The sequence below is a fragment of the Odocoileus virginianus genome, unplaced genomic scaffold (assembly GCF_023699985.2).
Source record: "Odocoileus virginianus isolate 20LAN1187 ecotype Illinois unplaced genomic scaffold, Ovbor_1.2 Unplaced_Contig_23, whole genome shotgun sequence".
Taxonomy (NCBI): domain Eukaryota; kingdom Metazoa; phylum Chordata; class Mammalia; order Artiodactyla; family Cervidae; genus Odocoileus; species Odocoileus virginianus.
In genome coordinates this window covers 144,372-172,147 of record NW_027224340.1, presented here as the reverse complement: position 1 = coordinate 172,147, position 27,776 = coordinate 144,372, and the positions used below count along the sequence as shown (strand labels likewise).

Below are 27,776 nucleotides of genomic sequence, written 5' to 3'. Positions count from 1 at the left end.
AAACAGAGCCCCTGTGGGGATGGAGAGGGGTGGAGCCCCCGGCCGAGGCTGTGGTGCTGCTGGGGGCTTGTGTGGTGGGGCAGGTGCTGCTGAGTCTCTGCTGGGCCCCTCGACAGCCACAGCCACGCGAGGACTCGTGAGCATGGCTCCGATGGGGCACTTTTCACAAACCTGGGAGCAGCCAATCATACAGGCCTCCATTGTTTCCTCTTGGGAAGTCTAACAGGTTTGCTGTGTGCTGGCTGGCCAGTCGGTGCCACACTTGCAGAGGCAGTGTGGCAAACAAGCGCATTTGTTTACACATCTTTTCCTTCACCATTAAACCCAGTGTTTTCAATGAAAATTTTTCTTAAAGCATATTTCTGATTTTATATTTCCTTTGAAAAAAAGAACTTTCATTATTGTTTCCAGTAATTCTTATGTTGCAGGGAATTGTATCCAGTCTAGCAAATCAAAAATGCCATTACCCTCACCCATAGGACTCACTCTTGTTTCCCATCTCCGTAAAATCCTTCCAGGCCAATAGTCTCTCTGGCCCCAAAAGCAGTTCCCGTTTCCACTCCCTCAGAAGCCATACCAATGACCTTGTCTCAGGGGTCAGTGAGCCATGGCCCACAGGCCAGACCCAGCTCACCAGTTGTTTATGACCTGCAAGCAAAGAACAGTTCATAGTTTTTTAAGGATTGTAACAGAGCAGACCTTATGACAGAGACTGCAGCCACAGAGCCCGGAATGGGTCCTCCCTGACCCTTCATGGAAAAGCCATGTCCCTTCTTGTGCAGTCAGGAGAAGGCAGGGCTCCCTGGGCCACCCTGTCCAGACCCTTGTTTCCTGCAGTGACTGCCCTGTTTGTCCCTGCAGCCCTCACTGTGCCCCCGTCACACATGGGAGCCCCGCAGGTGCCCCGCAGCTGAGGCCTTGGGAGAAGATGGTAGCCCACCTGCAGGTGTGATGACAGGCCTGCCTGAGGGTCAGCAGGAGGGTGAAGCAGGGTGCCTCATTGTGTGTAGCCACATGGTCAAGCTCCATGGAGGGGGTCTTGGCACAGACTCTGTGCAGGGCCTTCTAGCTGGGCCATGAGTCAGGTGGCCAGAATGCAGATTGTCACCACCAGACACATGGGCAGGGCAGTCAGGCTGAGCATACAATTCAGTTGGGTCTGCACTGAGGAGAATAGAAGACTCCAGGTGACATGGGGAGACAAAATGCTGTTGTGGGGGGAGATTCCAGAAGTTCCAGTAGGGGAATGGTAATCATTCCTGAACTGAGGGGCAGGTCAGAGGGCAACAGGCCCAAGGAGGCTGAGACTACCGTGGGGTGCCCTTCACCCACCCACTCAGCACCCCTGGGTGGCCCCAGCCTTGGGATACGGAGCCCTGTTGGGAGCAGTGGTCAGAGAAGTCCTCTTCTGTGAGGTGTTTCAGCTGAGATGGGCTAAAGGGAAGGAGAGAGCATGAAGACCATTGGGGAGGGGGTGCCATGTGACTTTCTGTTTGTCATTTCAGGCTGGGACACCAGGACTAAGGGCCAGGAGTTTGTTCAGAAGGAAGACACTTCTGAGGACTTGGAATCACAGGTAGAAATATCAGACAGCTCTGGCAGTGATGCTCCACAGACACCTGAGCTTGGAGGACTCCGTGGTGGTGTAGAAGAAAGGGACTGGGGGGTCCTTGAGGACGAGAGGCAGGTGCACCACCCTCACCCGGAGGGGGCCTTCACTGTAGTGCAGATGCTTCTCAGGAGCCCCTCAGGAGTGAGAGAGGTGGACTGTGATGAAATCAAGAGCAGCTGCAGCCGGAGCCCAAGCCCAGTGGAGTGTCAGGGGCCTCCTGCAGTGGGGAGGCCCCATCCATGTGGCATACAGAGCCTGCCCTGCAGCCTGGACCTGCCCAGCCTCACAGGACTTCATGTGGCCGAAAGCCCGTTCATATGCAGCGAGTGTGGGAAAACCTTCCAAGGAGACTCCGATCTTACTCAGCATCAGACAGTGCACCCTGGACACAAGTCCTTCATCTGTAATGAGTGTGGAAGGCTCTTTAGCACACACACAGTCTTCCTCCAGCACCAGCTCACCCACCATGGGGAGAAGTTGCATGTGTCTTCTGAGTGTGGGAAGGCCTTCTGCCAGAGCCCCAGCCTTAAAAAGCACCAGAAGTCCCATGTGAGCGAGAAGCCCTACGAATGCAGTGAGTGTGGGAAGACCTTCAGGCGCAGCTCCAACCTCACCCAGCACCAGAGAATCCACTCTGGCGAGAAGCCGTACATGTGTCATGCCTGTGGGAAGGCCTTCAGGCGCAGCTCCAACCTTGTCAAGCACCAGAGGGTCCACACAGGGGAGAAGCCCTTTGAGTGTACTGAGTGTGGCAGGGCCTTCAGCCAAAGCTCACACGTGAGGAAGCACCAGAGGGTCCATACCGGGGAGAGGCCTTACTCATGTAGTGAGTGTGGCAAGCCCTTCAGCCGGGTGTCCAACCTCATCAAACACCACAGGGTCCACACGGGGGAGAAGCCCTACAAGTGCAGTGACTGTGGGAAGGCCTTCAGCCAGAGCTCGAGCCTCATCCAGCACCGGAGGATCCACACTGGGGAGAAGCCTCACGTGTGTGCTGTGTGTGGCAAGGCCTTCAGCTACAGCTCGGTGCTCCGAAAGCACCAGATCATCCACACCGGGGAGAAGCCGTATGCGTGCGGCGTCTGTGGGAAGGCCTTCAGCCACAGCTCTGCACTCGTGCAGCACCAGGGTGTGCACACGGGCGACAAGCCCTACGAGTGCCGCGAGTGTGGAAAGACCTTTGGCCGCAGCTCCAACCTCATCCTGCACCAGCGGGTCCACACGGGAGAGAAGCCCTATGAATGCACTGAGTGCGGGAAAACCTTCAGCCAGAGCTCAACTCTCATTCAGCATCAGAGGATCCACAACGGGTTGAAACCCCACGAGTGTAACCAGTGTGGCAAAGCCTTCAACCGGAGCTCCAACCTCATCCACCACCAGAAGGTCCACACTGGAGAGAAGCCCTACACCTGCGTCGCATGTGGGAAGGGCTTCAGCCAGAGCTCGCACCTCATTCAGCACCAGATCATCCACACGGGCGAGAGGCCCTATCAGTGTGGTCAGTGTGGGAAGTCCTTCAGCCAGCGCTCCGTTCTCATCCAGCACCAGCGGATCCACACGGGGGTGAAGCCCTACGACTGCACGGCTTGTGGAAAAGCCTTCAGCCAGCGGTCAAAGTTGACCAAGCATCAGCTGATCCACACCAGGGAGTGAAGCCCTCGCAGCTTCACCCTGACCTCCTGGCTGTGCCCCACTCTCCCTCCCCAGACTTGAGGTGGTCTCACTCGCTCCGTCCACTCCATGGTCACCGCCCATGAGGCCACCGTCCACAGACTGGGGACCCTCTTGTGGGTCGTGCTCCTTCTCCCAAGTCCCCTGCCATCACCCTTGTCTCCTGTGAGCTCATTTCTCTTTGTTGTTTGTTTTTCCAGTTTGTTATGAGACAGCTGTACTTGTTAGAAGGGAGAGGATTATAGAGGCTGTGCACTCCTCCGTAGAGTTTATTACTGTAAAGGAACATAACCAAGAAAGTAAATGACATTTGGTTTGAGACAACCACAGACCTTCATGTGCTCACTAGTCAAGGGACTGAGTCCTTTGTCAGTGGTTGTGGCTGGTATCTATTTTCATAATGTCAGGTTGAGAGTTTTCAGGTCTGGTTGCTGTCACCACTGCCCGCCCCCGCCCATCCTGCCTGGTAATGGGACTTGACCCACCCTGCTCCCCCCTTTCCGTGGTGTCCGTCTGCAGTCTGTGGTTGTGTGTTCTTGCTCTATGGTGGCTCAGGCCCTGTGGCCCCACCCAGGCTGCAGCACAGTTGTACATGAGGCAGTTCCTGAGCTCTGGTCCTGCCCTCACCCACAGGGGCCACTCTACATGCTCCTCCCTTGCTCTCCTCAGGCTCCCGGATCCATCGCCAGACATTTACAGGGCATCTAGGTGCCCCTAAGAGGTGGGCATTGGCTCCCGACTCCCTGCACAGGGGAGCTTAGCCTGGAAGCCACACTTCTGCCACCAGGGAGGTCCTGACCTGGGAATGTCCTGGGAAGGATGGGGGACCCTTCCTGCACTCTTCAGGAGGAAAGGAGGCAGTGACTTGTAGTCATGAAGGGAAGGGAAGGTGTGACTTCTGAGTTCTCAAGGAAGCAGAGGCAAGGCCAGCAGTTGCAAATGTGGAGGGAGAGATGGTTTGAGGCTGGAGAGAAGAGAGGGTGGAGGGGTGATTCGGATGCGCAGGCAAGTCCATGGGCTTGGGTGGCACGGGCTGCCCAGCCTCCCCTCCAAGGCCCCGTGAAGCAGCTGTCCATGCTGCCCTGCAGAGGCCCTGTCATACCCTCCCCTACACTTCGGGCACCATCCCACCCCCTCTCCCCAGGCAACACCTAATGGGATACAGTTTCCAGACTTGGCCTCAGCCTGAGGAGACTGCTCCTATTCTTGCTGTCAGGCAGCTCCTCTGGCTTCACGCTCCTCCTCCGCCAGTCTGGCTTTGATTTATGATTCCTTTTTTCAGTAAGTAGCTGTGTCCGCCTCTACTCCTGCTCTGTCGCTGATTGGCCCGCTTGCTGCTGGCCCGCGTCACTCAGCCCTGCTGCACGTGGTGCGCTGTCACATCCTCTGCTACGGAGTCGGAGACTCCTCCAACAAAAGAGGCTAAAACTGGTGCAGTGCCAAATTTGTGCAAGACTCCTCCACGGAAGGGGCTTCAGCCACCTCCTGCTAGGCCTCCTGGAGTCTCTGGACCACTCATGATGGCACTCAGTTGTCCAAGGGCTTCTGATGCAAGAAACTCCCCTCTTTCCCGCATACAATATGCCCATAGAGCTGCAGTTACTGGAACTGGACCTCCTGAGCCCATGACTCTCTGTACCCAGCTGCTCATTATGCTCTGGGTCACAGAAGCAGTATCCAACAAGCTTAGGGGCTGCGGAGCTGCTTTGGTGCAGGATGGAGCTGAACCTGGGCCTTTGGCCTGCTCCACCTGTAAGAGGAATAGCCTCACCTATCCTCAGCCCCTTTCCAGATGTCAGGCTGCTGGACCCTGTCCACCTGGGCAGCTCCAAGTTGGGATGAATTCGGGGGAACAGCAGTGGGAGTTCTAAGACTATAGGCAGAGAAGTGCCAACCCTCACGGAAGATGGAGCTTAGAGGTGAGCTGCTCATTTTTAACCGGGACGACCCTGATACAGGGCCAGACTGGAGGGTCAGCATGACTGGCCAAACACCAGGCAGTTGTCTTAGCACCCAGTGACTTGACTCACAAACAGCCCCATCTGCACATTTTTACAAACTTGTGCTGTCACCTAAGAATTGTGCCCTTTGGTGTAAAAAGCTCCAGGAATCTCTTGCCTCACAGATGCCCCAAATACCAATCAAGGTCTATAGATGGCTCTCCCTATACTTAAGCAGAACATGAGGCCTCCCCTGCATGCCCTCATCCCCTCCAGAGTCCCAGGTTTTACTGAGAGTGGCCAAGGCACTCTTGTCAGTTTTACCTGCTTCAGGCTGCAGGCTGCAGAGTCCACACAGCTCATTTAAACAGGCTCTGAATTAGCTGAGTGAAACATGGTGTGTCTCTCATCAAACATCAGGGTGAGTGGTGACTAGCAGGCTGGCGCCTTGTGGCCTCATCCTCCTCATTTTGTGCCCACATCTGGAAAAGCAGAAGAGCCAGCCGAGTGCTCTGTCCTTTGATGCCAGCAAGAGACTGAAAGCATCCAGGCCCTCACCTATGCTCAGGGACCTTCCCTCCAACCATACCTGCTGACCTCAGTAGAGGCCCAGGCTGATGACACTTCTTGCTCTCTCACGCCATCTCAGATCTGTTCCAGATGCCTTCTCTACCCTCCACAGAGACCTCCTTTATGTAGATAATAAAACTTTTCATACCTTCAAAAAACCAGAAGCCCTGCTTGGCCTCCACACCTTCTTCCACTCTGGTCTTTGGTTTATGGACATCAAGTTCCTCTCTACTGTGACTTCTCCCTCAACTCCTTGTTCTAACAAAAGCCTGGCTGCTGTGACTGCACAAGGTCCCTGGAGCCTTTCCCATGTACCTTGAGAATTAGAGATCAGGAGGACAATCTCCTGGCTCCTGATTTCCACCTCCATATACATCTCTCTTCAGCCAATAATGCCAGCTCCATTGAGAACAACAGACAAGCAGCCCTAACAGCTCAAAGCTGTCCTGGTACCAACAGTGCCATGATATCCATGTGCTGGCAGAGCTCTGGGAGACTCCTCCATGGATCCCACAACCCAGGCCTCACAAATGCTGAATGTAGGGGAAAAACTGTCCCTTGACACCAAGGGCCTCTCTGTGCAAGGAGAAGCAGGGAGACTGGAGTGGTGTGTGAGAGCAGGGCCAGGGTCCAGGACCATCCTGAAGTTTCCATGGCTTTGGAGGCAACTCAGGTCTGAGTGGAGAACAGAGCCTTGATGGCTGAGGACAGTGCAGGCCATGCCAGAGCAGCCAACCACGTAGGATAAGGTTATTCCTTTCCCCTGGGGCTTGGCAGACACTGGCCCCTGGGCTTCCCTGGAAGTAACACAAAGGCATGGGGGGAGGTGGAGGTGGCCTGACTGCAGGTACCCTGTGAGGCTTATTCTGTGTGCAGGCTCTTCTGTGCTCATGGGCCAGACTGTGAATCTTCCAGACATCAGAACATTGACTGGGGAGACCACTGCCTACTGGAAATGTGATAGAAAGATGGCCTTAGATTTAGGGGAAAGGACCAATCTCATCCTATGTGGGAGCAGGGTAACAAGATAGCCTTTTGGAAAAAAGACAAAACTAGACTTACTCTTTACATCTCTTAGAAACTAGACTTACTCTTTACATCTCTTAGCAGAATAAAGTCCAAATGGAACAGAGATTTAAATGAAAAGAAACAAAACCAAATGAGTACTGGGTGAAAACATGGGTGGATTCCTCCAGAACTGGTAAGTTAGGGAAATTTTACTGTAGCTTGAAATCAAGCAACAATAAGGGAGAACAAATGATAAATTTCATTACACAGAAATAAAGTTTTGCAGGACCAACACCTTTATATTCAAAGTAAAAAGACATGGTGAACTGGAGGAAGTGTTCACAACTTATGTTATACATAGCACATATGAAATTAATGTACATAAGGTTATTTAAAATTAGGGTTTCATTTTCAACAAATGGTGGTGGAATTATTGCATAACCATATGCCAACAAAGTGAATCTCAATCCTTGCCCCACACCATCTAAAGAATTTAACTCAAAATGTATCATCAACCAAAATGTACGGCAGAAACTTCTAAAAGAAAACATAAGAGAAAACCTACTGACCTTCACTTTGGTCAAGATTTATTAAATAATCTTTGGTGAAGATTTATTAAATAGGACACAAAGATCAGGAACTTTTGAGGAAGGAATTCAGTGAATAGGAACTCATCAAGATTTAGAACATTTGTTCCTCAAAATTTAAGGAAAAGGCAAAGCATAAACTGGGAGAAAATATTTGCAAAACATACATATCCAAAAAAGGACTTGTACTCCATGCTATAAAGAAGTCCTGATGACTTCCCTGGTGGTTCAGTGGCTAAGATTCCATGTTCCCAATGCAGGGGACCCTGGTTTGACCCCTAGTTGTGGAACTAAGATACTGCAAACTGCAACTAAGCCTGTGAGTCAAAGCTACTGAGCCCACACACTGTAGAGAAGCCCGCACTACAATGAAGACATGGTGCAGCCAAAAATAAAATAATAATAAAATAATTTATTAAAAGTGATTTTCGAGTCTACTCTTTATACCATCTCTCTGGTATCAAATTGATTGCTTATATAACTTGTCAGTTGCATCAAAAAAGACTGTACTGCTGCTAAGTCACTTCAGTCATGTCTGACTCTGTGCGACCCCACAGACTTGCAATTTTTAATCTTAGCATTAAGAACAAAGTTTTTAAAAATCTGCAATTTATGTCACAAAGGGTTAACATAATCAGTTCAGTTCAGTTCAGTCACTCAGTAGTGTCTGACTCTTTGCAACCCCATGGACTGCAGCATACTTGTCCATCACCAACTCCCAGAGCTTGCTCAAACTCATGTCCATTGAGTTGGTGATGCCATCCAACCATCTCATCCTCTGTTGTCCCCTTCTCCTGCCTTCAATCTTTCCCAGCATCAGGGTCTTTTCCAATGAGTCAGTTCTTCACATCAGGTGGCCAAAGTATTGGAGTTTCAGCTTCAGCATCAGTCCTTCCAATGAATATTCAGGACTTTGATTTCCTTTAGGATGGACTGGTTTGATCTCCTTGCAGTCCAAGGGACTCTCAAGAGTCTTCTCCAACACCACAATTCAAAAGCATCAATTCTTTGGTGCTCAGTTTTCTTTACAGTCTAACTCTATAGTGCTTCTAAAATGAGAGGGAAGAGACCAACAACCAGGTTCACAGAAAAGTCAGTGAAAGTGGGTCTTAATCATATGAAGAGATGTTCAACCTCACCCCCCAAGAAAGATGCAAAAGGAAATTACACCAAGATGCTATTTCTTGCTTGTCAGATTGCCAAAATACCAAATATTTGACAACATTGTTTGTTCACAAGGAAACCTCACCAGCAGAAATGCAAGATCCTATAACCCTGTGGAAGTGAACTGGGCAACACACAGAAAAATAGATACAAATGCCCATTTCTAGGAATCTATCTTAAAATTAAACTGGCAAAACTGAAAAGACCTATCTAAAGCTACTTATTACAGTGCTAATTTTAATGGCAACAGACGCCCAGTAATAGCAGACTGGCTGAATACACAACACACATTCACAAGGGAGGTGAAGGCAGCTGCATAAAGGAGAAAGGGATGTGCCCAGACACTGCCAAGGAGAGGTGGCTGGACACTGACAGGAAAAAGCCAAAATGTGGGGCCAGTGGGAAAAAACTACTGTTCTCTGACGTTCACTCAGATTTTTTGAAATGGAGCCAGAAACCATAGCGTTGATAAATGGCTCCTGACAGGGTAGCGCGATAAGAGACTGGTGGGAACAGGGAAGGAAGCAACCTTCTGAATGTACTTTCTTTTGTATACCAGACTTTGAAACCATATAGGGTTTCAGTTCAGTTCAGTTGCTCAGTCGTATCCGACTCTTTGTGACCCCATGAACCACAGCACACCAGGCCTCCCTGTCCATCACCAACTCCCGGAGTCCACCCAAACCCATGTCCATTGAGTCAGTGATGCCATCCAACCATTTCATCCTCTGTCGTCCCCTTCTCCTCCTGCCTTCTCAATCTTTCCCAGCATCAGGGTCTTTTCCAATGAGTCAGCTCTTCGCATCAGGTGGCCAAAGTATTGGAGTTTCAGCTTCAGCATCAGTCCTTCCAATGAACACCCAGGACTGATCTTTAGGATGGACTGGTTGGATCTCCTTGCAGTCCAAGGGACTCTCAAGAGTCTTCTCCAATACCACAGTTCAAAAGCATCAATTCTTCCATGCTCAGCTTTCTTTATAGTCCAACTCTCACATCCATACACGACCACTGGAAAAACCACAGCCTTGACTAGACGGACCTTTGTTGGCAAGGTAATGTCTCTGCTTTTTAATATGCTCTCTAGGTTGGTCGTAACTTTCCTCCTAAGTTTAGATAATCATAAAACAAAGTTGTATCAAAATGTTAAAAAATGTAACTTTAAAAAGCAAACAAGTGAAATAGTACAGTTAAGGTCATATCCCATATGGGATATATCTTAACAGCAAGAACTGCAAAACAAATCTAGACTATTTTCAATAATCATAGTGTAAATAATATTGACACATGTTGACATATGTTATTCTGACATCATTACATATAACTAATAAATGTGTTTATATAATTACAACCCAGGATTTTAAATACAGGAAAAAAACTGCCTCCATCTGGACCCGGGGATGAGCCAGGGGACACTGTAAGTAGCAGTGGTGCCCACCTGGACCTTTAATGGCTCATACCACCTCTGGACACTCTGATTCACATATTGATTCTGTGTACCACCTGCTTTCCCCGCTCACAGGTAAAGCCTATGAGAAAGGGACTTATTGGGAATGTTGCTTATTTTACCTACTCATGTAGCCCCAGCACTTAGAGCACTGCCTAGCATGCAACAGGCACTCAATAAATACCATGCCTGTGAAGACTGGCAGAGCTGGACACACACACAAAAGCTAGTTGTTGAATTGCTTAAAAAAAAAAAAAGCAAAATGTTAGTTGCTGAAACTAAGCAAAAGACATGCAGGTATTTCATTGTAATATACTTTCAATCTTTATGAATGAACGTTTTTAAAATAAGTTGTTCAGTCACTAAGTCGTGTCCAGCTCTTTGCAACCCCATGGACTGCAGCCAGGCTTCCCTGTCCTTCACTATCTCCCAGAGTTTGCTCAAAGTCATATCCACCGAGTCAGTGATGTCATGCAAACATCTCATCCTGTCGCCTCCTCCCCTTGTCCTCAGTCTTTCCCAGCATCAGGGTCTTTTCTAATGAGTTGGCTCTTTGCATCAGGTGGCCAAAGTATTGGCGTTTCTTTATCAGTCCTTCCAATGAATATTCAGGATTGATTTCCCGTAGGATGACAGGTTTAACCTCCTCGCTGTCCAAGAGGCTCTCAAGAGTTCCCCAGTACCACAGCTCAAAAGGATCAATTTTCCAGCGCTCAGCCCTTCTTTATGGTCCAAATCTCACATCTGTACACGACTACTGGAAAAGTCACAGCTTTGACTATACAAACCTTTGTCGGCAAAGTGATGTCCCTGCTTTTTAATACACAATCTAGGTTTGTCATAGCTTCCCCCCGCTCCCCCCAAGAAGCAAGCATCTTTTAATTTCATGGCTGTGGTGTTCAGTGATTTTGGAGGCTAACATAACTCAGCAGTGGAAAAACCACAGCTTTGATTACATGAACCTTGAAATAGTTGGGAAGAGGAAAAGAAAGCAGGGTGTGCTGAGAAGATCTTAGAAGCATCAGTTCTCTGCCGGGACCAACGTTGCTGGGCTCAAGCTCCTCATTGTTAAAAGGTAAACTGAGGCATATCAGAATTTGTGAAGAGCTTATGTGAGCAAACAGAATGGAATAGTGGTTAGGAGCGCTCTGCCAGCAGGAGTTACTATTTTTATAGACGGAAAAGCAAAGCAAGGGCTTTGACAGGCCACGACTTAAGCCGTCAACTTAACTGGAAAGTCTAGCTGGGGGCTACCAAGGCAGCAGAGCCACCCCCAGCCTAATGGCCTCCTCGTTTAATTACGTTAACACTGGCAACTGGCCAAAACCATCCAGGATGGTCCAAAAGTAGGGCCAAATTGGACAACCTGGGTCCTGAGCTTCAGTCTCTTGGCAGAGAGGACCCTGCCTCACCGGGGTGTGTGTGGCAGCAGACGAGTTTCCTTTAGGAAGCTGACCTCACCTTCCCCGAGTGGAAACCCTGCCCCTGACGTCTGGGCCCACTATCCACAGAATTATTGCCACATCCTCCCCCCACTTCCAACCTCGGGCCTCTCCCCAGACCACCTTTCCTGTCCAAAAGTCGGGGCACCAGCTCGGCCTGGCCGGTCCTCCCAGCCAACAAGCCACCTGGAAGGAAGGACTCCTTGGGGGAGTCAGCGGGTGCGGCAAGCAGCAGCGACAGCCACCTCTTCCTCCCTCCCCCGCTGGTCCAGCCCTGCCGAAGTGCGCAAACACGTGTAGGGGGACAGGGAGGAGGTCGCCGCCACACACGACGACCACCAACAGCCAGCGCCAGGTCTGACATCTGGAGGCAACAGGGCGAGGATCGGCCCGACTAGGGCTCGGGCTGTACCCACAGGGCCGGAGGTACGAGGTACCCGCAGAAGCTTCCGCGAGGCCGCCGGATGTGCAACCTGTAGGAGACCCGAACGCGGCGTGGCCTATCTAGGCGCGGTGGAGGCTGCGTCTCTCGGTGGCTCTAGCGCGTGCGTCAGTCAGGAGAAAGGCGCAGGGCGGGGAGGGCGGGGCCCAAGGCGGACTGGGAAGTGTCGCGTCCTGGGAGTGGCGGCCTGGGAGGCGTGGGCGTGGCCCTTGGGGGCGGGGCGCCCTTCGATTGGCGGATACGCAGACGGGGCGGGGCGCCCCCTTTGTCTGAGTGCTGTGCGGGCGGCCGCCCCTGCGGGTGAGGCAGCTGCGGGGACGGTGAGTCCGGGCGCGGGTTGCACTCGCACCCTTTACCCGGGCGCTGGGGTGGGGGCCCAGGACCCTCCACGCGATCGGGCGCTGCCTGCGAGTGCCCCTTGCCTTTCCCTGCCCACTCCGAGCCCCTACCCCGCTCTCGTCGCCCCCGGGCCCATCCCCGCTCCCGCGAACGGCGAACCCTACGCCGCCGGTTTTCGCGGCCCCCGGAGCTCCGGCCTCGCACGGGGCCCGGGTGCAGGCCGGGGGCTCGAACACTCATTCCACCGGGATCGCCGTCGGCATCTCTCCGGGGAGAGTACTTAGTCCCGAGTCCACTCTCTCCTCCATTTTTATCGAGGCTCGTCTCGGTTATTTGTGAAAGCCCCTTTCGTGAGGGAGCAGCCATTCCCGGGGTCCGCGGGCGCCTGCCCAGCGCGACGCTTTAGGACTGGGAAGCCGGACCCTCGGTGTGCGCTGCCTGGCGTTTCCGTTCTGATCAGCTTGGTTCTTAAACGGTTGTATCGAAGACTTTCTTCTCAGACTATCATCTGACTCCGGTTGTGATGTTTTGTTCTAAGATGGAAGATTTCGAGTGTTCAGTGGTTAAATATTTACCCTCGAGGCTTTTGGCTTTGTGCTGTGTCTTAAAGGGCTTTCCCTACTCCAAGTTTAGTTCTGAAATAAACTCGTTTTCTCTGGTACTTGTGAAACGTTGGCTCCATCTGGAATCATTTTGGTGTGGCGAAAGTTGGAAATCCAGCTTCAGTGTTTTCCCTAAACCCTGGTATTTCTGACACTACCTACTGAATAAGTCATTTCTCCGTTGATTTGGAAAACCACCTTTGTCCAGTGTTAAATTCTCCCAAATCTTGGGCCCATTTCTGGCATTTGTGTTGTTTTAATGGTTTTGATTTTCATGCAGATCTGTGGGTCTCTGCTCCCCAGAGTTTATTCAGGTTCTTTTTATCATGTAATTTTAAAATTTAGCTTTTTCATTCATTAGCTGTGTGCTTTCAGTATATGATATGAAATGATCTCATTTAGTTTCTGCTTTTTTTTTAAAGCTCAGTTACAGCTCAGTTTTATTCAGCAAATAAAGGATAGTACACCCTTGAGGCGTGAGGGCAGGCTGCATGAGGGAGGCTTCTCCTTAGAGGAGACGCTAATTTCTGCTTTTGCTTAGCTTTCTGGGAGATTGGTTGAGCTTTGTGCAAAGGATTAGTTTTAGACCTGTTGTGTGGGTGAGGTTACTGGAACATCTTCCCCAGGAAAAATGCCTGGCCTATTTTGTTTGTTTATAGATATGGCCCTACTCTGCCCTTTCTATTCCAGGACTGCTTGGCTCTCTGCATTACGACTTTGTGGATACAGGGGGCAACATTAACATATTTCTAAGGTTTACTTTAACCTTCTTTCTTGCTATCTGTGACTGGAACTGTTTTCCCTGAATATTTTCTGACTCTGTGTTGCTGCTGTGTAGAAAAGCTACCTGTGTGGTTACATGTCTGTGATCATTTTCCTCTGAAGCATGCAGGGTTGTGGTTTGGACTTACAGGTGGATCAGAACTGCCTCTTTGGAAGGTGCTTCCAGCCTGGAGGGCTGGGCTTCGAGCAGATGAAGAAAGAGAAGTGGGTCTTCCAGCTGGAAAACCTTGGGGTGAAGATGGTGAGGAAGGGTGGGGAGACCCTGGAGCTGTCCACCCCAGACCAGGGACTGCGAGTTGGTGCCTGTCATGCCTGTCACTGTTGGCGGGGTCTTTGGGAGGAAGATCTTCAGCAGTTCCAGCAAGAGCTAGAAGTTACTAAAGCTTAGCTTACAGAACAAAATAACAATAACGTTGAATCCTAAGCTCTCTCGTCTCTGCAGCCCCGTTTCCAGTTCCTGTCCCTTGGTCACCACCCAAGCCAGAACTCACTTGGAAGAGTGTCTCACTGCAGTGTAATCACTGCTGCAGAGACCGTTGGCCTGCTCTGCTTTGGTCTGGGTTATTCTCTGGGGCGTGGGTGGATGGGTCACTGTTGTGGGCACCCCATGGGTGGGTGCTTTTTGTACTTGTTTCTGTGTTGGGGGTGGCATGGCTTCCCTGGGCAGCTCCTCAAAGCCAGTTTGACCCTCCATGGTGTTAATTCCGGCTTCAGAGACCATCTAAACAGGACTTGACCTGCTCACCTGTTCTCCCTTCCTTCCTGAACTCCTGTTGCCTTGAGCTATGGGCCCTGAGGAAAAGCCAGCTTCAGTGCCTGGGTGGCTCTGTTGTCATCCCTGTGGTGTCAGTTAGTAGCCTTCACTGTTTTTTGCATGTCTTTTCATTCCACGCAGACTTGTTCTAGGAGACCCAGACCTTACCTACCAAAGTACAAGTAAAGAAAAATGAAAAACTAGTTTTAGTTCCACCTTTACATTTGTTTTCTTTCTCTTTTATCAGAATATAGAGTCTTATTCCATTTGGGCTGCTATAACAGAGCACCAGAGACTGGGCAGCCTGTAAAACAGCAAATGTCATTTTTCACAGTGTGGAGGCCAGACATCTGAGGTCGAGATCAGCAGGATCCAGGAGCCCTCATCCTGCCTGCAGACATTGTGTCCTCACGTGGAGGGAGGAGTCTCTTATCAAGGGGACTCCACTCTCAGGACCTGAGCACCCCCCCCCCCCCACCCCCCACTGCCCCACATTGAGCCTTGGGTCATTTGGAGGCATAGACATTCAGAGCAGAGCAACAGGCATACTTTATGATATACTGTTTTCCTTCGGTACTTAAGAGATCATCCTGGGCAGAGCTCTTACGCTTTCTGTTTTCATGCTTCTCTGGAATTCACTGGGTGGGAATCTTGTCCCCTTCTCTGCCCCTCCGTGCCTCTCCGTGGCTGGGGGTTTGAGTTAATCTCATCAGATGAGGTAACACTTAGTTACATGCTCTCTTTAACCTCGCTGTCCTCCTGAGGCCCTCAGAGGAACTGTGTCATCTCAGTCTGGTGTGTCTACTGCTGTGGACAGGGGCTCACATCCCCTCGTGGTCCTGGGGTCATTGTTTGTGCAACAGGAGCATCATGAACATCTCCTGCATATCCTATGCTTTTGCTGACCTGTCTGGCCATCTGGTGCAGCCTGAATCTTGGTCTTCATGGTGTGGGACTGGTGTGTGGAAGGACTGGTGGATTTGGTGGTGGCACCATCCTGGTGCTGTTCCGAAACCACACAATTCATGTGAGATTCGAACTCACAAGCTGAGACTTGAACCCACTGTCTCTTAATTGAAACCACACACCTTTGCTCAGGACTTACTGAAGCTCAGGTTTTGTGTGTCTCAGTGCAGAAGGAATTCACAGTGATAGGTGACAAAGTGATAGGTGAGAAGTGGGTTTATTTAGAGAGATACACATTCCTTAGAAGAATGGTGTCTGTCTCAAAAGGCCCTGAAATGTAAGGTGGTTAGTTTCTATGGGCTGTGTAGTTTCATAGGCTGCTGAATAGGAGGATTAATCCAGCCATTTCAGGGAGGGCCAGGGGCTTCCAGGAATTCAGGAATTGGGTCACTGCCCACTTTTCAGCCTTTCTGGTCGTCTGGCCTGGGAGCTGTGGGGTCTGTGGGTGTGTTGTCATTTAGCAGATGTATCGCAGTGAGCATATAATGAGGCTCAACCTCCACTGGAAGGCGAGCCTTCTGCCATCTTCAGCGGCCTAATTGGTTCTAACCAGTTTTTGTCTCATCTTTAAAGGTTGTGCTCAGTCCCCTTCCCTTCTGGTTTCAAGTCCATCCGAGGAAGGCGTGCATTGCCCAGAGGTATGTCTACTGCACCTAAATACGCCAGGTGACTTTCTCACCTGAGAGAGAGCTAGCAGATACTCCGCTTCCCCACTGCTGCTGGAGTAGGTGCTTCTCCGGCACTTGTTGCTGTTCTGAAGGGTGGAGTGTGGAGTCATTTCTCCTATAACTTCATACACTTATTCAGCCATCTTTGACCCACTGGCTGTTCCGCTGGGACTGGCAGGGGGTGTGAGAACGATGAGGCAGAGGCCCCCAAGGTGGGTCGGGAACGGTCTCAGTGAGAGGGTGACGGCTGAGCGCCAGCTGAGGGGGCAGGAGGCACCCGGGGAGGGGCGCTCAGAGCAGGGCTCTCAGCAGCCTCAGGAGCGGAGGTGGGGCTTGGAGCGGAGGAGGGGCTCTGCGTCCCGTGTGGGCGGGGCAGGACTGTGCTGCTACAGGAGGGTGGGTCCAGTGGGCGTGAGAGGGCGAGCAGGAGGGCGACTTCCTGATCTGGATCGAATGCAGGTGCCAGACCAGGGGCAGACCAGGCCTGGGTAGGGGGTGGGTGTTGGGGCTGGATGTTGTGTCTGAGGTGCTCTAGGATACCCATGAGGAGATGGCCAGCTGGAGGGGACAGGGGTTGCCAGCTTAGCGCACCAACAGGAGCCCTGCACTCCACTGGACGTTCAGGCCTGTGGGACCGAAGCAGCTCAGGTCACAGACATGGGCTCAGGCAGGAGCCTGCCTGGCTGGAGGTCTCAGGCTGAATGATCCAGCAGCTCCTAGATTAGCTGTGCTGGCTGCCAGCACCCACAGGGAGCCTGCAAACGGGGTTCCTATGGGTGCTCATTGTTAGATCCTGCCCAGGTGTGGTCAGGTCATCGTGAAAATGACTGTCTACCTCCTCTGGGTTCCCAGAGGACCAGACCTGCATGGTTCAGGGAGGCAATATCTCATGCTGGTGAGGGTGGACAGGGGCCCCGTGGTGACTGACTTGATGGAGACTGGCGTTACGCACCGCTGACAGCAGACAAGGATTTGGTCATATGGAGGTCAGAGGAGACCCTGACAGGGGCCACTTGGGGTGGAGGGGACGGAGACTACCTGAGGGAGTGGCCAGATACGGCCATAGGGAGGATGACCGTCCATGAGAGATGGTGAGTGTGGGCAGCCCATGAAGGGTTGGAGGAGCGGTGCTGCTCTTCTAGGGGGTGTGGGCACTGGAGTAGTCACAGGAGGCAATGGCTCCCCCACCGTCTGTTCTGAGAGCTGTCGAGGTGGGACCAGCCTTGTTGTTTCTAGTTCTTCATGCCTGGTGGCACCCTCATGCCTGTTTGTCCAACATCAGTGTTTGAGATGAATTCTGAGCTAACTTTATTCACTCCTTTCATTTTTCCCAGGTGATGGGCCTGCTGGGCTTGTGTCCTGCTGTCTGGCAGGGTGGGTGTGGCACACGCCTTAGCAGTGCTTGTCCCAGTGTCCCTGGAGCCCGCCCAGCCCCAGCCCCCCTGCCAGGTGCTCAGACCGAGTCTCTGGGTCACTCTGGATGCTCCACCAGAAGCAGGCCCTCACTGGAGCCGCCGGGCAGGACCAGGCATGCCCAGGGCATCAGTGGGCCCACGGGAGGGTTGTGGTTCCCACACCACAAGTGCAGCCTCTCCTCATGAGGGTTGTCTCTGGAGGCAGTCAGGCCTGGTGTTTCCCCCTCCCCGTGATGCACTCACCCAGCACTGTGTGTGTACTTCAGGCCATGCCTGGTAAGCTGGGCAGTCCAATGGCCCTTGGGGCACATGGCATCCCCAGGCGTCTTGGTTGGGACCATCCTGGGCCCCTCATATGCTCCTTCCTCTTCCTCAGCCCCACTCGCTCCTCTGACACCATCTCCCTCAGACGTGCCACAGACCAGATGATGGCGGCGGCCCGGCTCCTGCCGCCACCAGCGGTGCCTCAGGTGAGTAGCCCCAAGGCCTTTGTGGCGCCCCTGCCATCCTCACATCCTCCCACTCCCAGGGGCCTGGTGGCATCCTGAGCATCACTGCGTTTTGAACACTGTGGCCCCTTCCTGTCACCCCCTGTGCAGGGGCGCGTGCCCACACCCCACACTGCTTGCACCTTCCTTGTCTGGGACATGGACTCTGAGTCCAACCTGCAGCCCCCCCTGTTGTTCCAGGCCAAGGTGACCTTCGAGGACGTGGCCGTGTTCCTCTCCCAGGATGAGTGGGACCGCCTGGGCCCCGCCCAGCGTGGCCTCTACCGACACGTGATGATGGAGACCTACGGGAATGTGGTCTCCGTGGGTAAGGCCCCCTGCAGGCCTTGGGTGGGGTGAGGTGAGGGTGCTTGTGGATATTGTACAGACGAAAGGACTTCCCTCCCCATGAGCAGGAATTCCAGGATCCAAGCCTGAGGTGATCTCCCAGCTGGAGCGAGGAGAAGAGCCATGGGTCCTGGACAAGCAGGGCAGTGAGCAGCTCAGGGGCTGGGGCATCAGCCGCTCAGGTGAGCTCGGGGTGGCCTCTGCGCACTGAGGGTGGTGTGCTGCAGGTGCTCCTGGGGTCTGACCTGGCAGGGACCCCTGCGTGTGAGTGGGCAGCAGGCAGAGGCCCAGGGCAGGGTGGGCAGGGAGGTAAGTGCAGCCGGGTGTGGGTTGGGTGCCTTGAGGCAAGGTGAGCACATGTGGCTTCCAGGCCCCGGACAGGTCCCTGCTCTGAATGGACATCAGAGGTTGAGGGACATGGGCTGCTGACTCTTAGTGCGGCTAGAGCTGTTTGCCGTGAATCACAGGAGCCCACCGTCCACAGCTGTCCTGGGGGTTCCATCTGAAATTTGGCAGGACCAGACACAATAGCACAAGTAAAGCTGTAAGAATTGGAAAGAAAGAGGAAGAGCATTGCTTGTAGTTCATGATATTGTCCATATGTGAGAAGAGTGATCAGGACCTCCTTTGGGGCCCAGTGACTGAGAATCCGCCTGCCAGTGCAGGGGTCACAGGTTTGGTCCCTGGTCTGAGAAGACCCCACGTGCTGTGGGACAGCTAAGCCCATGTGACACAACCACTGAGTCTATGCTTTAGAGTCCAGGAGCCACGACTTCTTAGCCCACGAGCCACAAGTGCTAGAGCCCGCATGCCTCGAGCCCGTGCTGTGCACCAAGGGAAGCCACCACAGTAAGAAGCCTGCATATCACAACTCGAGAGTAACGCTCACTCACTGCAACTAGAGAAAAGCTGTCACCGCAGTGAAGACCCAGCACAGCCACAAATGAAATAAATAAAATTATATTAAAAAAATGCAAACAGAGCATGTTGACCTCCTAGGCACAGACCCCTGCAGATGCTTCAGGCAGAGTCTGTCTTGGAAGTGCCTTTCTTGGTGTAGGGACTGCTTGGTTTTGGAGCCTGCTATTTTTCAGGGGCTCTCATTGGGGTTTGAGGAAGTCCGTTGCACAGCACCTGTTCTAAGTTCTAAATAAGTTTAACAGTGAAGCTTACATCTCAGTAATACTGTTACCACCAAAAAAAGGGAAAATTGATGGGGCTTGAAAATATCCGTGTTACAGAAAAAGCAAAATTCAGTGAATGTGGCCAGTTGCCATTCAGTATGCTTCCTAATAAGAAACCCCAGAGAGACCCTAACCCCCCAGAATCAGGTAGGGAGGGCTTCTGGGTCTTGGCCATGAAGCAGAACGTGGGTCCTTTGGACTGAGAAGGTCCAGCTCTCTCCCATTGGCTAAGCCTCCCCCCAGGTGTGCCCCCCTCAGGTCTTCCTCTGCCCACTGGGCTTCTTGCTCTAGGACATCCCTCAAGGACCATTTTAACACTGTCCCCAGCCAGGCCTTGTGGGAACTGGAGGAAGCAGCAGAGGCGTTGCTGAGATGGGCCTGGAGGACTGCCTCTGTCCTGTCCCTGTCCCCTGCTGTCACGGCCCTGCTCGCCCGTCAAGTATCCTGGATGAGCATCGTCCTGAGTAGCCAATCCTGGGACAGTCCTGTTTTCTGGTGATGTCTTGTCAGTTCAGTGGCTCTGTCTTCAAGATTTGAAATCTGTCATCCTCAGCATACCTGCAGTGCCCACACCACCTGCAGTGCCCCTGACCTGAGTGTGGAAACACCCCCGCCTTCTTGGCCACCCTCACCGCCACCTGCCAGCCCCGTCTTGTCCCCAGGTGGGGTCTGCAGGATGGGCTCTCAGGAGCTCGCGCTTAGCTCCAGCAGCCCGCTCCCTGCCCCGCACAGTAGTAGGTGCAGTCCCGCCTCAGTTCTACCTCTCATGGCCTCTGGACCCTCCAGGGAGGGCAGGGTTGGGGCTGTGACCACGTGTGCCCCTCACAGGCTCTCGAATTGGACCTGGCCCTTCTCCAGCCACACTGTCAGGTGGACACTTTCCTGTTTGTCACCCGCTGGTGACTTCTGGCCTGGGGCACTCGAGGGCCACCCTGCAGGGTGGAATGTACTCTGCAGTCTCAGAGGGGCTGAACACGCTCCCTTTGGTTTTGGTTTTGTTTCAGGATGTGAGCACAAGGATCAGGACCAGAACATAGACTCCAGCCTGAGGCCGCTCACTTCAGAGGAGATTTCAATGATTCTGAGGAAAACGCCTGCCGAGTGGAGTGATCCAGGAAGTTACGAACCTGAGCAGAGTTTCTGTCTGAGTCCCAGCCCTGCCTGCCCCCCTGAAGGCCAGGCCGTGAGTCCCAGCGTGCCGGTCACCCAGCGCCCGGGTGTTCCTGGCGGGGAGAGGCCCTACCGGTGCGTGGAGTGTGGGAAGTGCTTTGGGCGGAGCTCCCACCTGCTGCAGCACCAGAGGACGCACACTGGGGAGAGGCCCTATGTGTGCGGTGTGTGTGGCAAGGCCTTCAGCCAGAGCTCAGTGCTCAGCAAGCACAAGAGGATCCACACGGGCGAGAAGCCCTATGCGTGCCATGAATGTGGAAAGGCTTTTCGAGTGAGTTCGGATCTCGCTCAGCATCACAAGATACACACAGGGGAGAAACCACACGAGTGTCTCGAATGCCGCAAGGCCTTCACGCAGCTCTCGCACCTCCTGCAGCACCAGCGCATCCACACTGGCGAGCGGCCATACGTGTGCGGTGTGTGTGGCAAGGCCTTCAACCACAGCACCGTGCTGCGCAGCCACCGGCGGGTGCACACGGGGGAGAAGCCACACGAGTGTGCAGAGTGTGGTCGCGCCTTCAGCGTGAAGAGGACCCTGCTCCAGCACCAGCGGGTGCACACCGGGGAGAAGCCCTACGCTTGCGGCGAGTGTGGCCGCGCCTTCAGTGACCGCTCCGTCCTCATCCAGCACCACAGCGTGCACACTGGCGAGAAGCCGTACGAGTGTGGTGAGTGCGGCAAAGCCTTCCGGCACCGCTCCACCCTCCTGAACCATGAGCGCATCCACACGGAGGAGAAGCCCTACGGCTGCTACGCCTGCGGCAAGGCCTTCGTGCAGCACTCCCACTTGACCCAGCACCAGCGGGTCCACACCGGGGAGAAGCCCTATGTGTGCAGCGAGTGCGGCCATGCCTTCAGTGCCCGCAGGTCCCTGGTCCAGCACCAGCGGGTCCACACCGGCGAGCGGCCCTTCCGCTGTGCACAGTGTGGCAAGGCCTTTAGCTTGAAGGCCACGCTGATTGTGCACCTGAGGACCCACACGGGCGAGAGGCCTTACGAGTGCAGCCGTTGCGGCAAGGCCTTCAGCCAGTACTCGGTGCTCGTGCAGCACCAGCGCATCCACACAGGCGAGAGGCCTTACGAGTGTGGGGAGTGCGGCCGCGCCTTCAACCAGCACGGCCACCTCATCCAGCACCAGAAGGTGCACAGGAAGCTGTGACCTTGCCTGCATGTGAAGCCACACTTGGGAACTCGGGCTTCCAGCCCTGGGAAGCCTCCAGTCCGGGCGAAGCCCCTGCCAGTGACACTCAGTGTCACCGAGGAACTCACGAGCAGCACTGAAGCGTCTCTGGAAGAACTTCAGAGGATGCCTCATTTGCTTCTCTCACCGTCTTGAAGTCACGTCGCAGAGTAGTCTCACAGTGGTAGTGAGTTTTGGTAAAGACAGCTATGATTCATTAATGTTAGTTTGTTAGAAATGAGAAACTAAAGGAAGTTTCAGCATAAGGACCACTGTCCCAGCAAAACTTCCTCACACTCCAAATAAAGGTTGTTTTTCTTAGAATATTATATGCCTCTCCTGGAGAAGGAAATGGCAACCCACTCCAGTACTCTTGCCTAGAAAATTCCATGGATGGATGGAGGAGCCTGGTGGGCTACAGTCCATGGGGTTGCAAAGAGTCAGACACAACTGAGCGACTTTTCACTTTCACTCTCACTTCCTAAATACAATGGTGGTTCTGATTATTGCACTTAAAACTGGGATGTTGGACTATATTTTCAGTATTCTGTTAAACAGTAAAGTACTGTGTAGATAAAATGATATTAAAAAATATTGTTACCAAGTGTCATCATGTAATATGGCTGAAAATCCTAACTGTGTGGAACTACTTGTTTTCTATGAAAATGGTCTAAAGATTAATTAGTGAGAAATGATATAAATTTAGAAAACCCTTCATCTGGTCCTTTAATTTTAGTTAAGATCAGAAGGGATGTCCTAACTTATTAGTGAAAATTCAACTCAAAAATGGATCTTTCCCCCAAAACCTTTGCAGATTCATAGGATGTCTTAGGCTTCTGGGCCCATGTGGGCTTAGGAGGTGACTTTGTACTCAGAGCGCAGACCTCACAGCTGCTGTACCACCTGGGTGCCTCTTTTTTACACAGTATGGTGTTTCCCAGAAATGTTACTAAAAAGTCTTTGGCACACACTTCTAAAACAAAATTCTCGAATAGCTTTTTGTTTACTATTTCTAATATTTCTATACCTATGATGAAGGGTTTTCTTCATTTTTTACTTCTGGTTCCAAGAGAGTCTAGTATCCGTTGTCATATACTGTGATAAATCTAGTTTATTCATAAGTTTTGTTTTTTGGCCAAGCAATGCAGCATGTGGGATCTTAGTTCCTTGACCAGGGATTGAGGCTGTGTCCCCTGCACTGGGAACCCTGAGTCTTAACCGCTGGACCACCAAAAGCCCCTGTTCATTATTTTTAAGAATTTTTTTTCCTTGATGTTAAGAGCATTATCACCTCAGGAAAAATTAAGCAGTAGAGTGTTGATCCTGAGGTCCATAGCAGTCACTGGTGAAGATGAAAGCGTCCCTTAGAGCTAGTCACAGTGTTCATGCTTCTTGCTGATATTTTTAGAATAGGTAAAAATTATAAATTGTAAACAGTTCATAAAATTATGATAAGCTGCAGAATAATAAAAGGCAAAAATTACTTTTTAAAGTTTAAAATATAAATTTAAAAGTTTATAATTAAAGGTAAATCAAAATAACTGAAAGGAAATTCTAGCAATAGTTAAAATTATCATAAAGGAGCTTTTAAACGAAGTTTAAACAATAATTAGACTAGGAAAAAACCAAAAAGCTTACAGTTTGTTACAGACTTATCAGTAAGTACATGGTGCAACAAGTAAAATGATACAGTTTGGTTAAAATTGTTAAATTTGGTGACAAGATGAAAGTTCTAGAGTAATTCTCTGAGAAGGGTGGGCATGGTGTAGCCTTTGTGGATACAGGAGCTGCAGCCCAGAATGGTCTGTGGTCCGAGTTCCCAAGCCGGTTTTTCCCAAGCCCGTGTGTATGTCACCTGGGGGTGGTGTGCAGAGACATTGATGCACTTGGGCTGTCTTCTTTCCTCTGCTGATTGCAGGTATTTGATGTGCAGAGGGAAATCACAAAAGAACCTGAGCACCTGGTACAGGCCAGAGCTTCCATGCATTGTGGTGGCCGATTAAATCAACAGTGAGGCCACCCCTACATCTCAGTTCAGTTCAGTCTCTCAGTTGTGTCCAACTCTTTGCAACCCCATGGACTGCAGCATGCCAGGCTTCCCTGTCCATCACCAATTCCTGGAGCTTGCTCAAACTCACGTCCATCGAGTTGGTGATGCCATCCAACCATCTCATCCTCTGTCCTCTTCTGCATTCAATCTTTCCCAGCATTAGGGTCTTTTCCAATGAGTCAGTTCTTCACGTCAGGTGGCCAAAGTATTGGAGCTTCAGCTTCAGCATCAGTCCTTCCAATGAATATTCAGGACTGATTTCCTTTAGGATTGACTGGTTTGATCTCCTTGCAGTCCAAGGGACTCAAGAGTCTTCTCCAACATCACAGTTCAAAAGCATCAGTTCTTCGGTGCTCAGCTTTCTTTATGGTCCAACTCACATCCATATACATGACTACTGTAAAATCCATAGCTTTGACTAGACAGACCTTTGTTGGCAAAGTAATGTCTGCTTTTACATCTGTGTTTTTGCTTTTTACATCTGGGTGCCAGCAATTCATAGGGGAACCCACCATCAGACATGTCTTCCTCCTTCCTGGGCCATCGAACCATCAGTGATCTGTTCTTCCCAATATAGATCCCTTGGCTGCTTGCCATAACTCCCCTTCCAGTAATATCCACGTGAGCCAACCTGCCTCCTTGAGACACAGATCCCAGTTAAATGAGCTCCTTCTATGACATGTCTGCTAATTGTCCCTGGTTGTCCCACTTCCTAGAATGGGACCTCCAGTGACCAACCCTTCAAAACTCTCCTTTTTCCTTGGTAGACAGGCAGTGTCCTACCCTCTCTCTGCAGCAGACGTGAAGGTGGCCCTACTTGCTCGGAAGTTCTCCCCGCTCCTGTACTTGGTCTCAGCTGCCGATGGTACCAGTGTTGTGAAGGTAATAGGAGACTGCAGAGGCGGTCTAGTGAGGTGGGGAAGGCCTGGTGCTGATGTTTCTGGGGAAGTGGTAGAGAAGTGGCTGACTGCAGGGCTGTTGGTGAGGACAGGCATTGCTGAGGGGTCCTGGTGAGCACGTGGTGACAGGAAGGAGTCATTGTGAGTGTCGACAGTAGGGGAGGTGATGGTTTGGGTCTGGTGAAGAAAACACATATTGACCAGCATGGAGTCAGGGGATGGGGAAAAGGTGATGATTTTAGGGTGGAGTATTGTGTGGACACGTGATGACGATGGGCCAGTGGTGCAGGGCAGGCAGAGTCCCAGCCACTGGTGCCCATAGCCTTGTTTTCCTTCCCACCACCCCAGCTCTTCAATGATGCAATTCGATTAGCTGTATCTTACAAATAGAACTCCCGGGACCTCATGGACAAGGTTTTGCAGGAGCTTGAGGTAGGTCCAGCACAAGTGTCAGCCGGCATGGAGAAAATGGATTCTCTCCATAGGGGTGCAGTGCAGAAGCCAGTAGACTGACTTTGCAGGCAGAACATGCTCATTGTGGGCATGGCCCCTAGAGGTGTCGGAGCTACAACTGGGCAAATGCAAGGCCAGGCCTCACCTGCTGCCTGTTCACAGAACACTGACTTGGAGCAGAAGGAGGAGGATGTGCCAGACAGAGCAGCATGGCCACATCCAGAGCCCTTCTCCCTCCTGAGCCACAGGAGGCCTCTCCACGGCTCACCTGGTGGAGGGGGGCCGTTCAGAAGACCCCTCCCTTGAGAATCCTTCAGCTCTCAGTTGAGACAGACCTCCAGGCTGTCCCCTGCTCTACCTCCTACAAACCCAGCTGTCCTGGTTGCACCGCCCTCCCCTCCACCCCCCCACTTCCATGGCCTGTGAAACCTGACCTTCCACATGGTTCCCTCCCCTGTGGGTCGGCGTCAGAACATGCCACTAACAGGTGTAAGGCCCATACCAGACCCTGAAGCCAAATTAGGGATGGACCCTCCAGGTCATGTGGGACAGTAAAGAGAATCAGGGAATATTCTAAAAGGATCTTTAGGTGTCTTATTTCTCCCCCTCTGAGAACTGATGTCAGGGCCTATTCATTGCATTTCCACCAAGGGGTTGGTTTCTGATTCCTGACTTTTTCCTTTTTAATCTCTCAACTAAGCCAATCATTTTAAGAAATGATTTTGAACGGAGAGCTGTTTGTTCCATAAGTTTTTGTAGAACTCTTCTGGATACGGCCAGTACTTTGATGAACAGTGAGGCCAAGATCACAGGCCCAAGTTTGCTAGTGAAAGCAGGTTCCTGGTCTGGCCATACACAATAATAGACAAACGTCATTGTGAACATCAAGGGTCAGTAAAGGCACATCACAGGCATTTGCATTATAAGAAATTGACTTTAGGAAAACTTATTTAAAAAACCCATATTTCAACATAGGAGGCTTTTCTTCATTTTTCTGAGGACTAGTGTGGACACTGTAGCTCCTTGGGTGGCAAGGGCTGCTAAGAACTGTCATGCTGCCTTTTCCATTTATCTCCAGGACTTGTCGCTCACTAGAATGCTTTTATGATCATCTTGTACATCATTTCCATTAAAAATTTTTTAAAATTTATAATAAAGGTTGAATTACATAAACACTGAATCAATGTGCCTACTTTGTGGGTATGGATTTTTTTTAAGCAAGAAGTAACAAGAGAACGAGTATATCAACAACTGCGTTAATGGGGGGAGACAGCTGTATTTGTCAAGCAGGGGTGACGAGGTTAACTTCGTTTATTGTTGCAGAGATCATTTCAGTGGAATTTAGGGTTTTAAAAGAATGGGCGTTTGGGAGTCAAGAACAAACATTTTTACTCTTTAAATTATTGATGCTTGCAATTTCAACTTAAGAAACAATCTGACTAGGGAATTCAGGAATGTGTTACCCTGGTGAGATGGGCTCTTAAAAACAAGAAAAACAACAAAAAACCTTTATTATAAATGAATAATGTATTTTTAAAAAATAATGGCTTCGTTGAGATATGATTCGAATACGATAAAATTCACCATCAGTATTGGGCTTACATAACCATTTTGCATCAGTTCCTGTAGAAAGAAAGCCTCAGACCACAAATCTTGGTTAGATGAATTATTGGGGCAGTTCTCTGTCTCAGCTTCCGCCTGCCTCTCCCTGAGGGAGCTCTGGAGGGCAGCCTGTCCCGCAGGGTTGACTCCCCACCACCAGGGGGATTTTTGTGCCAGTTAGTGAAGTGTGTGAAGAGGAAGAGGTGCAAGGGATGACTTGTAGTGTCCAGCTTAAAGTGGCTTTTGTTTGAGCAAGGGCAGGTCTCTGAGGAAAAGGCAGCTATGAGTTCAACATTCGAAGCAGGTAGGGGAAAAGTGTTCAGGTTGGATGCCAGCAATATCTGTGGCCACATAGCCCTACATTGCTCAGATCTACCTGCTTCTTAAATGTCATTTCATTATGACACACAGGAACACCACTTTGGAGTCTCTCTTAATACTTGTTGAGGTGAAACTTACATAACAAAGTTATCCATGTTAAAGTACACAAAGCAGTGCCATTTAAACAATTACATTGTTGTGCAACTATCACTTCTCTCTAATCTAAAATATTTCCATCATGCTGAAGTAAAACATCTTCATTAAGTAGTTTCTTTCCAATATTCCCTCCCTTCAGCCCTTGCAAATACTAATTTACATTCTCTATGGATTTTATCTATTCTGGATATTTTATATAAATGGAATAAAACATGATGTTACCTTTTGTATCTGTCTTATTCTTTCACTCCTTTTTATGGTTGAGTAATGTTCCACTGTATTATATAACAAAAGTTGTTTGTCCATTCATCTGCTGATGGACATTTGTGGTGTCCACCTTTCAGCTATTGTATATAATGCTGCTATGAATATGCTTATACATGTGCTTACATGCTCATCAGTGCTTATATGAGTAGTTTTCAATTCTTTGGGGTGTCAGAGTCTGTTGAGGCTGCTGTGACAAAATGCCACTGACTTCATGGCTTGTTGTTCAGTTGCTCAGCTGTGTCCACCTCTCT

At 51.0% G+C, this 27,776-nt stretch overlaps 1 protein-coding gene and 2 long non-coding RNA genes across 8 annotated transcripts in view; 2 read left to right on the top strand and 1 right to left on the bottom strand.

The window, feature by feature from the left end:
• ZNF250 (zinc finger protein 250) overlaps positions 1-22,015 on the top strand; it is a 33,831-nt gene extending 11,816 nt beyond the window's left edge. For 4 of the 6 annotated variants that reach the window (XM_020884730.2, XM_070464349.1, XM_070464351.1 and 1 more), the window contains one exon: positions 1,506-3,607. In XM_020884730.2, coding sequence (XP_020740389.2) covers positions 1,506-3,265 — 1,760 coding nt within the window. In that variant the 3' untranslated portion in view covers positions 3,266-3,607. Of the gene's footprint in view, positions 1-1,505; positions 3,608-12,135; positions 12,201-15,897; positions 15,963-17,783; positions 17,878-18,096; positions 18,224-18,311; positions 18,426-20,431 lie in introns of those variants that run through there. The other 2 variants (XM_070464350.1, XM_070464352.1) reach the window with 2 other exon arrangements.
• LOC139034086 (uncharacterized) lies at positions 7,781-11,952 on the bottom strand. The gene is made up of 2 exons (XR_011486543.1): positions 11,562-11,952; positions 7,781-9,655 (listed from the first exon to the last, which is right to left on the bottom strand). It is a non-coding gene; the product is annotated as an uncharacterized lncRNA (long non-coding RNA).
• Positions 22,016-22,398: 383 nt separating the features above from the next.
• Positions 22,399-26,352, top strand: LOC139034089 (uncharacterized). The gene is made up of 2 exons (XR_011486546.1): positions 22,399-24,709; positions 25,075-26,352. It is a non-coding gene; the product is annotated as an uncharacterized lncRNA (long non-coding RNA).
• The last annotated feature ends 1,424 nt before the right edge of the window (positions 26,353-27,776 follow it).